This window comes from Salvelinus fontinalis, chromosome 12 (genome assembly GCF_029448725.1).
Source record: "Salvelinus fontinalis isolate EN_2023a chromosome 12, ASM2944872v1, whole genome shotgun sequence".
NCBI classification, from domain to species: domain Eukaryota; kingdom Metazoa; phylum Chordata; class Actinopteri; order Salmoniformes; family Salmonidae; genus Salvelinus; species Salvelinus fontinalis.
In genome coordinates this window covers 42,915,365-42,929,139 of record NC_074676.1, presented here as the reverse complement: position 1 = coordinate 42,929,139, position 13,775 = coordinate 42,915,365, and the positions used below count along the sequence as shown (strand labels likewise).

General features: G+C 41.8%; 1 protein-coding gene across 18 annotated transcripts in view; it reads right to left on the bottom strand.

Moving 5' to 3' along the window:
• The window catches only part of ptprsa (protein tyrosine phosphatase receptor type Sa), a 470,296-nt gene that overhangs the window by 96,351 nt on the left and 360,170 nt on the right, over positions 1 to 13,775 (bottom strand). For all 18 annotated transcript variants that reach the window (XM_055940829.1, XM_055940833.1, XM_055940835.1 and 15 more), the window contains one exon: positions 12,729 to 12,816. In XM_055940829.1, coding sequence (XP_055796804.1) covers positions 12,729 to 12,816 — 88 coding nt within the window. The remainder of the gene's footprint in view (positions 1 to 12,728; positions 12,817 to 13,775) is intronic.

Genomic DNA, 13,775 nt, shown 5'->3' with positions numbered 1-13,775 from the left:
TCAGTCAAAGTCTAAGTGTCAGTCAGTCAAAGTCTAAGTGTCAGTCAGTCAAAGTCTAAGTGTCAGTCAGTGAAAGTCTAAGTGTCAGTCAGTGAAAGTCTAAGTGTCAGTCAGTGAAAGTCTAAGTGTCAGTCAGTCTAAGTCTAAGTGTCAGTCAGTCTAAGTGTCAGTCAGTCAGTCTAAGTCTAAGTGTCAGTCAGTCAGTCTAAGTCTAAGTGTCAGTCAGTCAGTCTAAGTCTAAGTGTCTGTCTGTCTGTCTGTCTGTCTGTCTGAGTGTCTGAGTGTCTGAGTGTCTGTCTGTCTAAATGTCTGTCTGTCTGAATGTCTAAATGTCTTTCAGTCTGAGTGTCTGTCAGTCTGCATGTCTAAATGTCAGTCTGAGTGTCAGTCTAAATGTCTGTCTAAATGTCAGTCTAAATGTCAGTCTAAATGTCAGTCTAAATGTCAGTCTAAATGTCAGTCTAAATGTCAGTCTGTCTAAGTGTCTGTCTGAATGAATGTCTAAATGTCTGTCAGTCTGAGTGTCTGTCTGAATGAATGTCTAAATGTCTTTCAGTCTGAGTGTCTGTCAGTCTGCATGTCTAAATGTCAGTCTGAGTGTTAGTCTAAATGTTAGTCTAAATGTCAGTCTAAATGTCAGTCTAAATGTTAGTCTAAATGTTAGTCTAAATGTCAGTCTAAATGTCAGTCTAAATGTCAGTCTAAATGTCAGTCTAAATGTCAGTCTGTCTGTCTAAATGTCAGTCTAAATGTCAGTCTAAATGTCAGTCTAAATGTCAGTCTAAATGTCAGTCTGTCTGTCTAAATGTCAGTCTGCATGTCTGAGTGTCAGTCTAAATGTCAGTCTGCATGTCTGGGTGTCAGTCTAAATGTCAGTCTGCATGTCTAAGTGTCAGTCTAAATGTCAGTCTGTCTGTCTAAATGTCAGTCTAAATGTCAGTCTGTCTGTCTAAATGTCAGTCTAAATGTCAGTCTGTCTGTCTAAATGTCAGTCTGCATGTCTGAGTGTCAGTCTAAATGTTAGTCTGCATGTCTGGGTGTCAGTCTAAATGTCAGTCTCCATGTCTAAGTGTCAGTCTAAATGTCAGTCTGTCTGTCTAAATGTCAGTCTAAATGTCAGTCTGTCTGTCTAAATGTCAGTCTAAATGTCAGTCTGTCTGTCTAAATGTCAGTCTGCATGTCTGAGTGTCAGTCTAAATGTCAGTCTGCATGTCTGGGTGTCAGTCTAAATGTCAGTCTGCATGTCTAAGTGTCATTCTAAATGTCAGTCTGCATGTCTAAATGTCAGTCTAAATGTCAGTCTGCATGTCTAAATGTCAGTCTGCATGTCTAAATGTCAGTCTGAGTGTCAGTCTAAATGTTAGTCTAAATGTCAGTCTAAATGTCAGTCTAAGTGTCAGTCTAAATGTCAGTCTAAATGTCAGTCTAAATGTCAGTCTAAATGTCAGTCTAAATGTCAGTCTGAATGTCTAAATGTCAGTCTGCATGTCTGGGTGTCAGTCTAAATGTCAGTCTGCATGTCTGAGTGTCAGTCTAAATGTCAGTCTGCATGTCTGGGTGTCAGTCTAAATGTCAGTCTGCATGTCTAAGTGTCTAAGTGTCAGTCTAAATGTCAGTCAGTCTAAGTGTCAGTCAGTCTAAGTGTCAGTCAGTCTAAGTGTCAGTCAGTCTAAGTCTAAGTGTCAGTCAGTCAAAGTCTAAGTGTCAGTCAGTCAAAGTCTAAGTGTCAGTCAGTCAAAGTCTAAGTGTCAGTCAGTCAAAGTCTAAGTGTCAGTCAGTCAAAGTCTAAGTGTCAGTCAGTCAAAGTCTAAGTGTCAGTCAGTCAAAGTCTAAGTGTCAGTCAGTGAAAGTCTAAGTGTCAGTCAGTGAAAGTCTAAGTGTCAGTCAGTCTAAGTCTAAGTGTCAGTCAGTCTAAGTGTCAGTCAGTCAGTCTAAGTCTAAGTGTCAGTCAGTCAGTCTAAGTCTAAGTGTCAGTCAGTCAGTCTAAGTCTAAGTGTCTGTCTGTCTGTCTGTCTGTCTGTCTGAGTGTCTGAGTGTCTGAGTGTCTGTCTGTCTAAATGTCTGTCTGTCTGAATGTCTAAATGTCTTTCAGTCTGAGTGTCTGTCAGTCTGCATGTCTAAATGTCAGTCTGAGTGTCAGTCTAAATGTCTGTCTCAATGTCAGTCTAAATGTCAGTCTAAATGTCAGTCTAAATGTCAGTCTAAATGTCAGTCTAAATGTCAGTCTAAATGTCAGTCTGTCTAAGTGTCTGTCTGAATGAATGTCTAAATGTCTGTCAGTCTGAGTGTCTGTCTGAATGAATGTCTAAATGTCTTTCAGTCTGAGTGTCTGTCAGTCTGCATGTCTAAATGTCAGTCTGAGTGTTAGTCTAAATGTTAGTCTAAATGTCAGTCTAAATGTCAGTCTAAATGTTAGTCTAAATGTCAGTCTAAATGTCAGTCTAAATGTCAGTCTAAATGTCAGTCTAAATGTCAGTCTAAATGTCAGTCTAAATGTCAGTCTGTCTGTCTAAATGTCAGTCTAAATGTCAGTCTAAATGTCAGTCTAAATGTCAGTCTAAATGTCAGTCTAAATGTCAGTCTGTCTGTCTAAATGTCAGTCTGCATGTCTGAGTGTCAGTCTAAATGTCAGTCTGCATGTCTGGGTGTCAGTCTAAATGTTAGTCTGCATGTCTGGGTGTCAGTCTAAATGTCAGTCTGCATGTCTGGGTGTCAGTCTAAATGTCAGTCTGCATGTCTAAGTGTCATTCTAAATGTCAGTCTGCATGTCTAAATGTCAGTCTAAATGTCAGTCTGCATGTCTAAATGTCAGTCTGCATGTCTAAATGTCAGTCTGAGTGTCAGTCTAAATGTTAGTCTAAATGTCAGTCTAAATGTCAGTCTAAGTGTCAGTCTAAATGTCAGTCTAAATGTCAGTCTAAATGTCAGTCTAAATGTCAGTCTGAATGTCTAAATGTCAGTCTGCATGTCTGGGTGTCAGTCTAAATGTCAGTCTGCATGTCTGAGTGTCAGTCTAAATGTCAGTCTGCATGTCTGGGTGTCAGTCTAAATGTCAGTCTGCATGTCTAAGTGTCTAAGTGTCAGTCTAAATGTCAGTCAGTCTAAGTGTCAGTCAGTCTAAGTGTCAGTCAGTCTAAGTGTCAGTCAGTCTAAGTCTAAGTGTCAGTCAGTCAAAGTCTAAGTGTCAGTCAGTCAAAGTCTAAGTGTCAGTCAGTCAAAGTCTAAGTGTCAGTCAGTCAAAGTCTAAGTGTCAGTCAGTCAAAGTCTAAGTGTCAGTCAGTCAAAGTCTAAGTGTCAGTCAGTCAAAGTCTAAGTGTCAGTCAGTCAAAGTCTAAGTGTCAGTCAGTGAAAGTCTAAGTGTCAGTCAGTGAAAGTCTAAGTGTCAGTCAGTGAAAGTCTAAGTGTCAGTCAGTCTAAGTCTAAGTGTCAGTCAGTCTAAGTGTCAGTCAGTCAGTCTAAGTCTAAGTGTCAGTCAGTCAGTCTAAGTCTAAGTGTCAGTCAGTCAGTCTAAGTCTAAGTGTCTGTCTGTCTGTCTGTCTGTCTGTCTGAGTGTCTGAGTGTCTGAGTGTCTGTCTGTCTAAATGTCTGTCTGTCTGAATGTCTAAATGTCTTTCAGTCTGAGTGTCTGTCAGTCTGCATGTCTAAATGTCAGTCTGAGTGTCAGTCTAAATGTCTGTCTCAATGTCAGTCTAAATGTCAGTCTAAATGTCAGTCTAAATGTCAGTCTAAATGTCAGTCTAAATGTCAGTCTGTCTAAGTGTCTGTCTGAATGAATGTCTAAATGTCTGTCAGTCTGAGTGTCTGTCTGAATGAATGTCTAAATGTCTTTCAGTCTGAGTGTCTGTCAGTCTGCATGTCTAAATGTCAGTCTGAGTGTTAGTCTAAATGTTAGTCTAAATGTCAGTCTAAATGTCAGTCTAAATGTTAGTCTAAATGTTAGTCTAAATGTCAGTCTAAATGTCAGTCTAAATGTCAGTCTAAATGTCAGTCTAAATGTCAGTCTAAATGTCAGTCTAAATGTCAGTCTGTCTGTCTAAATGTCAGTCTAAATGTCAGTCTAAATGTCAGTCTAAATGTCAGTCTAAATGTCAGTCTGTCTGTCTAAATGTCAGTCTGCATGTCTGAGTGTCAGTCTAAATGTCAGTCTGCATGTCTGGGTGTCAGTCTAAATGTCAGTCTGCATGTCTAAGTGTCAGTCTAAATGTCAGTCTGTCTGTCTAAATGTCAATCTAAATGTCAGTCTGTCTGTCTAAATGTCAGTCTAAATGTCAGTCTGTCTGTCTAAATGTCAGTCTGCATGTCTGAGTGTCAGTCTAAATGTTAGTCTGCATGTCTGGGTGTCAGTCTAAATGTCAGTCTCCATGTCTAAGTGTCAGTCTAAATGTCAGTCTGTCTGTCTAAATGTCAGTCTAAATGTCAGTCTGTCTGTCTAAATGTCAGTCTAAATGTCAGTCTGTCTGTCTAAATGTCAGTCTGCATGTCTGAGTGTCAGTCTAAATGTCAGTCTGCATGTCTGGGTGTCAGTCTAAATGTCAGTCTGCATGTCTAAGTGTCATTCTAAATGTCAGTCTGCATGTCTAAATGTCAGTCTAAATGTCAGTCTGCATGTCTAAATGTCAGTCTGCATGTCTAAATGTCAGTCTGAGTGTCAGTCTAAATGTTAGTCTAAATGTCAGTCTAAGTGTCAGTCTAAATGTCAGTCTAAATGTCAGTCTAAATGTCAGTCTAAATGTCAGTCTAAATGTCAGTCTGAATGTCTAAATGTCAGTCTGCATGTCTGGGTGTCAGTCTAAATGTCAGTCTGCATGTCTGAGTGTCAGTCTAAATGTCAGTCTGCATGTCTGGGTGTCAGTCTAAATGTCAGTCTGCATGTCTAAGTGTCTAAGTGTCAGTCTAAATGTCAGTCAGTCTAAGTGTCAGTCAGTCTAAGTGTCAGTCAGTCTAAGTGTCAGTCAGTCTAAGTCTAAGTGTCAGTCAGTCAAAGTCTAAGTGTCAGTCAGTCAAAGTCTAAGTGTCAGTCAGTCAAAGTCTAAGTGTCAGTCAGTCAAAGTCTAAGTGTCAGTCAGTCAAAGTCTAAGTGTCAGTCAGTCAAAGTCTAAGTGTCAGTCAGTCAAAGTCTAAGTGTCAGTCAGTGAAAGTCTAAGTGTCAGTCAGTGAAAGTCTAAGTGTCAGTCAGTCTAAGTCTAAGTGTCAGTCAGTCTAAGTGTCAGTCAGTCAGTCTAAGTCTAAGTGTCAGTCAGTCAGTCTAAGTCTAAGTGTCAGTCAGTCAGTCTAAGTCTAAGTGTCTGTCTGTCTGTCTGTCTGTCTGTCTGAGTGTCTGAGTGTCTGAGTGTCTGTCTGTCTAAATGTCTGTCTGTCTGAATGTCTAAATGTCTTTCAGTCTGAGTGTCTGTCAGTCTGCATGTCTAAATGTCAGTCTGAGTGTCAGTCTAAATGTCTGTCTAAATGTCAGTCTAAATGTCAGTCTAAATGTCAGTCTAAATGTCAGTCTAAATGTCAGTCTAAATGTCAGTCTAAATGTCAGTCTGTCTAAGTGTCTGTCTGAATGAATGTCTAAATGTCTGTCAGTCTGAGTGTCTGTCTGAATGAATGTCTAAATGTCTTTCAGTCTGAGTGTCTGTCAGTCTGCATGTCTAAATGTCAGTCTGAGTGTTAGTCTAAATGTTAGTCTAAATGTCAGTCTAAATGTCAGTCTAAATGTTAGTCTAAATGTTAGTCTAAATGTCAGTCTAAATGTCAGTCTAAATGTCAGTCTAAATGTCAGTCTAAATGTCAGTCTGTCTGTCTAAATGTCAGTCTAAATGTCAGTCTAAATGTCAGTCTAAATGTCAGTCTAAATGTCAGTCTAAATGTCAGTCTGTCTGTCTAAATGTCAGTCTGCATGTCTGAGTGTCAGTCTAAATGTCAGTCTGCATGTCTGGGTGTCAGTCTAAATGTCAGTCTGCATGTCTAAGTGTCAGTCTAAATGTCAGTCTGTCTGTCTAAATGTCAGTCTAAATGTCAGTCTGTCTGTCTAAATGTCAGTCTAAATGTCAGTCTGTCTGTGCTAAATGTCAGTCTGCATGTCTGAGTGTCAGTCTAAATGTCAGTCTGCATGTCTAAGTGTCATTCTAAATGTCAGTCTGCATGTCTAAATGTCAGTCTAAATGTCAGTCTGCATGTCTAAATGTCAGTCTGCATGTCTAAATGTCAGTCTGAGTGTCAGTCTAAATGTTAGTCTAAATGTCAGTCTAAATGTCAGTCTAAGTGTCAGTCTAAATGTCAGTCTAAATGTCAGTCTAAATGTCAGTCTAAATGTCAGTCTGAATGTCTAAATGTCAGTCTGCATGTCTGGGTGTCAGTCTAAATGTCAGTCTGCATGTCTGAGTGTCAGTCTAAATGTCAGTCTGCATGTCTGGGTGTCAGTCTAAATGTCAGTCTGCATGTCTAAGTGTCTAAGTGTCAGTCTAAATGTCAGTCAGTCTAAGTGTCAGTCAGTCTAAGTGTCAGTCAGTCTAAGTGTCAGTCAGTCTAAGTCTAAGTGTCAGTCAGTCAAAGTCTAAGTGTCAGTCAGTCAAAGTCTAAGTGTCAGTCAGTCAAAGTCTAAGTGTCAGTCAGTCAAAGTCTAAGTGTCAGTCAGTCAAAGTCTAAGTGTCAGTCAGTCAAAGTCTAAGTGTCAGTCAGTCAAAGTCTAAGTGTCAGTCAGTGAAAGTCTAAGTGTCAGTCAGTGAAAGTCTAAGTGTCAGTCAGTCTAAGTCTAAGTGTCAGTCAGTCTAAGTGTCAGTCAGTCAGTCTAAGTCTAAGTGTCAGTCAGTCAGTCTAAGTCTAAGTGTCAGTCAGTCAGTCTAAGTCTAAGTGTCTGTCTGTCTGTCTGTCTGTCTGTCTGAGTGTCTGAGTGTCTGAGTGTCTGTCTGTCTAAATGTCTGTCTGTCTGAATGTCTAAATGTCTTTCAGTCTGAGTGTCTGTCAGTCTGCATGTCTAAATGTCAGTCTGAGTGTCAGTCTAAATGTCTGTCTCAATGTCAGTCTAAATGTCAGTCTAAATGTCAGTCTAAATGTCAGTCTAAATGTCAGTCTAAATGTCAGTCTAAATGTCAGTCTGTCTAAGTGTCTGTCTGAATGAATGTCTAAATGTCTGTCAGTCTGAGTGTCTGTCTGAATGAATGTCTAAATGTCTTTCAGTCTGAGTGTCTGTCAGTCTGCATGTCTAAATGTCAGTCTGAGTGTTAGTCTAAATGTTAGTCTAAATGTCAGTCTAAATGTCAGTCTAAATGTTAGTCTAAATGTTAGTCTAAATGTCAGTCTAAATGTCAGTCTAAATGTCAGTCTAAATGTCAGTCTGTCTGTCTAAATGTCAGTCTAAAATCAGTCTAAATGTCAGTCTAAATGTCAGTCTAAATGTCAGTCTGTCTGTCTAAATGTCAGTCTGCATGTCTGAGTGTCAGTCTAAATGTCAGTCTGCATGTCTGGGTGTCAGTCTAAATGTCAGTCTGCATGTCTAAGTGTCAGTCTAAATGTCAGTCTGTCTGTCTAAATGTCAGTCTAAATGTCAGTCTGTCTGTCTAAATGTCAGTCTAAATGTCAGTCTGTCTGTCTAAATGTCAGTCTGCATGTCTGAGTGTCAGTCTAAATGTTAGTCTGCATGTCTGGGTGTCAGTCTAAATGTCAGTCTGCATGTCTAAGTGTCAGTCTAAATGTCAGTCTGTCTGTCTAAATGTCAGTCTAAATGTCAGTCTGTCTGTCTAAATGTCAGTCTGTCTGTCTAAATGTCAGTCTGCATGTCTGAGTGTCAGTCTAAATGTCAGTCTGCATGTCTGGGTGTCAGTCTAAATGTCAGTCTGCATGTCTAAGTGTCATTCTAAATGTCAGTCTGCATGTCTAAATGTCAGTCTAAATGTCAGTCTGCATGTCTAAATGTCAGTCTGCATGTCTAAATGTCAGTCTGAGTGTCAGTCTAAATGTTAGTCTAAATGTCAGTCTAAATGTCAGTCTAAATGTTAGTCTAAATGTCAGTCTAAATGTCAGTCTAAATGTCAGTCTAAATGTCAGTCTAAATGTCTGTCTAAATGTCTGTCTAAATGTCTGTCTAAATGTCAGTCAGTCTGTCTAAATGTCAGTCTAAATGTCAGTCTGTCTGTCTAAATGTCAGTCTGCATGTCTGAGTGTCAGTCTAAATGTCAGTCTGCATGTCTGGGTGTTAGTCTAAATGTCAGTTTGCATGTCTAAATGTCAGTCTAAATGTCAGTCTGCATGTCTAAATGTCAGTATGCATGTCTAAATGTCAGTCAGTCTAAATGTCAGTCAGTCTAAATGTCAGTCTAAGTGTCAGTCTAAATGTCAGTCAGTCTAAGTGTCAGTCAGTCTAAGTGTCAGTCAAAGTCTAAGTGTCAGTCAGTCTAAGTCTAAGTGTCAGTCAGTCTAAGTCTAAGTGTCAGTCAGTCTAAGTCTAAGTGTCAGTCAGTCTAAGTCTAAGTGTCAGTCAGTCAGTCTAAGTCTGAGTGTCTGAGTGTCTGTCTGAGTGTCTGTCTGAGTGTCTGTCTGAGTGTCTGTCTGTCTGTCTGTCTGTCTGTCTGCATGTCTGAGTGTCAGTCTAAATGTCAGTCTAAATGTCAGTCTAAATGTCAGTCTAAATGTCAGTCAGTCTAAGTGTCAGTCAGTCTAAGTGTCAGTCAAAGTCTAAGTGTCAGTCAGTCAAAGTCTAAGTGTCAGTCAGTCAGTCTAAGTCTGAGTGTCTGAGTGTCTGTCTGAGTGTCTGAGTGTCTGTCTGAGTGTCTGTCTGTCTGTCTGTCTGTCTGTCTGTCTGTCTGTCTGTCTGTCTGTCTGTCTGTCTGTCTGTCTGTCTGTCTGTCTGTCTGTCTGTCTGAGTGTCTGTCTGTCTGTCTGAGTGTCAGTCTAAATGTCAGTCAGTCTAAGTGTCAGTCGGTCTAAGTGTCAGTCAGTCTAAGTGTCAGTCAGTCTAAGTGTCAGTCAGTCTAAGTGTCAGTCAGTCTAAGTGTCAGTCAGTCTAAGTGTCAGTCAGTCTAAGTGTCAGTCAGTCTAAGTGTCAGTCAGTCTAAGTGTCAGTCAGTCTAAGTGTCAGTCAGTCTAAGTGTCAGTCTAAGTCTAAGCGTCAGTCAGTCAGTCTAAGTCTGAGTGTCTGAGTGTCTGAGTGTCTGAGTGTCTGAGTGTCTGAGTGTCTGAGTGTCTGAGTGTCTGAGTGTCTGTCTGTCTGTCTGTCTGTCTGTCTGTCTGTCTGTCTGTTTAAATGTCTGTCTGTTTAAATGTCTGTCTGTTTAAATGTCTGTCTGTCTGTCTGTCTGTTTAAATGTCTGTCTGTCTAAATGTCTAAATGGCTGTCTAAATGTCTAAATGTCTGTCTGAGTGTCTGTCTAAATGTCTAAATGTCTGTCTAAATGTCTAAATGTCTGTCTGAGTGTCTGTCTAAATGTCCATCCGTCCGTCCGTCTGAGTGTCTGTCCGTCTGAGTGTCTGTCTTTCTGTTCCTAAAATAGGAACTTCCGGCGCCGACAGAGATGGCCACCTCGCTTCGCGTTCCTAGAAAACTATGCAGTATTTTGTTTTTTTTACGTGTTACCCCAGGTAATATTAGGTTATACTACATACAGTCGGGAGGAACTACTGAATATAAGAGCAACGTCAACTCACCAACATTACGCCCAGGAATACGACTTTCTCGAAGTGGATCCTCTGTTTTGCCCACCACCCAGGACAATGGATCAGATCCCAGCCGGCGAACCAAAACAACGACGCCGTAAAAGGGGCAGACGAAGCGGTCTTCTGGTCAGGCTCCGGAGACGGGCACATTTCGCACCGCTCCCGAGCATACTACTCGCCAATGTCCAGTCTCTTGACAACAAGTTAGATGAAATCCGAGCAAGGGTAGCATTCCAGAGAGACATAAGAGACTTTAACGTTCTTTGCTTCACGGAAACATGGTTCACTCGAGACACGCTTTCGGAGTCGGTACAGCCAGCTGGTTTCTTCACGCATCGCATGAAGGGGGGGGGGGGGTATGCCTTATGATTAACGAGACGTGGTGTGATCATAACAACATACAGGAACTCAAGTCCTTCTGTTCACCTGACTTAGAATTCCTCACAATCAAATGTCGACCGCATTATCTACCAAGAGAATTCTCTTCGATTATAATCACAGCCGCATATATTCCCCCCCAAGCAGACACATCGATGGCCCTGAACGAACTTCATTTGACTCTATGTAAACTGGAAACCACATATCCCAAGGCTGCATTCATTGTAGATGGGGATTTTAACAAGGCTAATCTGAAAACAAGACTCCCTAAATTCTATCAGCATATCGAATGTGCAACCAGGGCTGGTAAATTATTCTAACTTCCGTGACGCATTTAAGGCCCTCCCCCGCCCTCCTTTCGGAAAAGCTGACCACGACTCCATTTTGTTGCTCCCTGCCTATAGACAGAAACTAAAACAGGAAGCTCCCACGCTCAGGTCTGTTCAACGCTGGTCCGACCAATCTGATTCCACGCTTCAAGATTGCTTCGATCACGTGGACTGTGATGTGTTCCGCATTGCGTCAAACAACAACATTGACGAATACGCTGATTCGGTGAGCGAGTTGACTAGCAAGTGCATCGGTGATGTTGTACCCACAGCGTTTATTAAAACATTCCCCAACCAGAAACCGTGGATTGATTGCAGCATTCACACGAAACTGAAAGCGCGAACCTCTGCTTTTAATCAGGGCAGGGTGACCGGAAACATGACCGAATACAGTGTAGCTATTCCCTCCGCAAGGCAATCAAACAAGCTAAGCGTCAGTATAAAGACAAAGTAGAGTCGCAATTCAACAGCTCAGACACGAGAGGTATGTGGCAGGGTCTACAGTCAATCACGGATTACAAAAAGAAAACCAGCCCCGTCGCGGACCAGGATGTCTTGCTCCCAGACAGACTAAACAACTTCTTTGCTCGCTTTGAGGACAATACAGTGCCACTGACACAGCCCACTACCAAAACCTATCCACATCGACGGGACAGTAGTGGAGAGGGTAGTAAGTTTTAAGTTCCTCGGTGTACACATCACGGACAAACTGAATTGGTCAACCCACACAGACAGTGTGCTGAGGAAGGCGCAGCAGCGCCTCTTCAACCTCAAGAGGCCGAAGAAATTTGGCTTGTCACCAAAAGCACTCACAAACTTTTACAGATGCACAATCGGGAGCATCCTGTCGGGCTGTATCACCACCTGGTACGGCAACTGCTCCGCCCACAACCGTAAGGCTCTCCAGAGGGTAGTGAGGTCTGCACAACGCATCACCGGGGGCAAACTACCTGCCCTCCAGGACACCTACACCACCCGATGTCACAGGAAGGCCATAAAGATCATCAAGGACAACAACCACCCAAGCCACTGCCTGTTCACCCCGCTATCATCCAGAAGGCGAGGTCAGTACAGGTGCATCAAAGCAGGGACCGAGAGACTGAAAAACAGCTTCTATCTCAAGGCCATCAGACTGTTAAACAGCCACCACTAACATTTAGTGGCTGCTGCCAACATACTGACTCAACTCCAGCCACTTTAATAATGTAAAAATATTTGTAAAAAATGTATCAATAGCCACTTTAAAACAATTCCACTTCATATAATGTTTACATACCCTACATTACTCATCTCATATGTATATACTGTACTCTATATCATCTACTGCATCTTGCCTGTGCCGTTCTGTACCATCACTCATTCATATATCTTTATGTACATATTCTTTATCCCTTTACACTTGTGTGTATAAGGTAGTTGTTGTGGAATTGTTAGGTTAGATTACTCGTTGGTTATTACTGCATTGTCGGAACTAGAAGCAGAAGCATTTCGCTACACTCGCTTTAACATCTGCTAACCATGTGTATGTGACAAATAACATTTTGATTTGATTTGTCTATCCATCTCTCTAGATATGTGTTCATCTCTATTTGACCAAGTTGACAGAGAATCTTAACGCATGTTCTCTAACAATGTTGAAAATGGGAAGAGATGACCCACCGTATCCATCAACAGTATCTACATTCGTCTGCCCGCCCGCCCATCCGCCTGTCTGTATCTATCCGTCCACCTATCTGTCTACCCATCAGTCATTCCTATCGGGCCATCCATCAATCTGATCAGTCAGTGTGTGAAGACGAAGAACGTTCAACCACCCAACGAATCTATGAAGATAGTTTGTGTAAAAATCCAAATGTCAGCCGAAAACTTCCTCGATGGGGTTTTGCAGGTCGATTCCCTCCATACACTCCGTCAATAGGCTGCTTGTTGGCACCAGACCCTGGCAGACCAGGTTTCTCTATTCATTTACAACAGAATATGAAGAACTTTGCTGAAGAGGTGGAACATGGGTAATTCCAAATAGAATAGCTCGCCTCTGATCACAGCTCAAGGTCACACCTAGCAACCGAGGCAGGAAGGAAGGGTGGGAGCATGCATGTCAGTTGGAGGGATGGAGGGAACACGCTGGAGGAAAACTACGGGACCCACTCCGACGTTGCTATGAACATCTCCGTGGCACGAGGAACACTTGGACAGACATACATGTGGGCGAGCAACGTGTTGTTTTGAGGTCTTTGTATCTGTAGCTACCAATTCCCTTAATGCTAATAACTTTGTGTTCAGATGCATTGTAGCACGAGGCAGCTTGAGGTACAAGTACAGCCCCATGTACTGGATGATAATCTATCGCAGGCCACATTTAAATGAGAGTCATTTCTTGGTTCTTACCTCTTCCAGGTCCATTTCGTCTGGGTTCTTGAGATGGCGTGCAGTCCCCAAACCCTTCTTTAGTGGTACCGCCACCACATAAAAGTCCCTGCAACACACACAGACATCACTACCGTCAACATCCTCAGAGAACCATAACATTAACTTATAGTACAGGGACTAGCTAGCTTGGGTTTAGCCTGAAAGTGTGTGTGTGTGTGTGTGTGTATGTGTGTGTGTGTGTGTGTGTGTGTGAGAGAGAGATGGTAAGTGACAGTAAAAAGAATGAGAGAGAACATATGAATAATGAAACACCAGAATGAGAGCAGAAAATAGAGAGAAGGTCAGAAGGTTGGCAAGAGAGAGGTCAAGAAAGTAAGGCGTAATGTGTGCTATGTGGGAGTTCAAGAGAGAGACAGAGAGACAACTACAGTAAGAGAGAGAGAGTTGTGGAAATTCAGTACTGAGAGAGACTTGGTCTTGGTCATTTCTTCAAACAATCATCTTTATTTAATATTGATTAATTACTGCAACAATGAGACCGTCAGCCCACCAGTCTTGACTGACTGTTAGGCTGAGAGTCTAGCCTTTACAGACGATGCACAGTTTCTATATAGCTGATATCAAGATTGCTTAGTCAGTCACTTCTAACCTTCCCATAAGCCACCTTGGTTATCTACACGGAATGGTATTTTACTTAGTTTCCCAGATGCCAGGAAGATGAGACAATGAGGCATTGTTCTTAACTCGTCCAGGCTCTCTCTATCTCCAGTCACACACACCACATCTTGTCTATAGAATGCTAGCTTTTAGGTTTTTATCACCAACACAAGTCAATTGTTAGCTTCAAGCTATCTCTAGTAGAACCCATGTCCTCAACACCCAGACTAGCTGCAGGGTGCTAGAGTGGATGCCATAAAACACAGCATTAGCAGGACAGAAATATCTTACTGTTGGATTAAGTAAATAATTGTTACATAGCCAACAAATAAGGTGAATACCAAATTTTTCCCTCAAAAGAGAGAGAGACACAGCTACAGTGAGAGAGAGAGAGAGAGCTACAGTAAG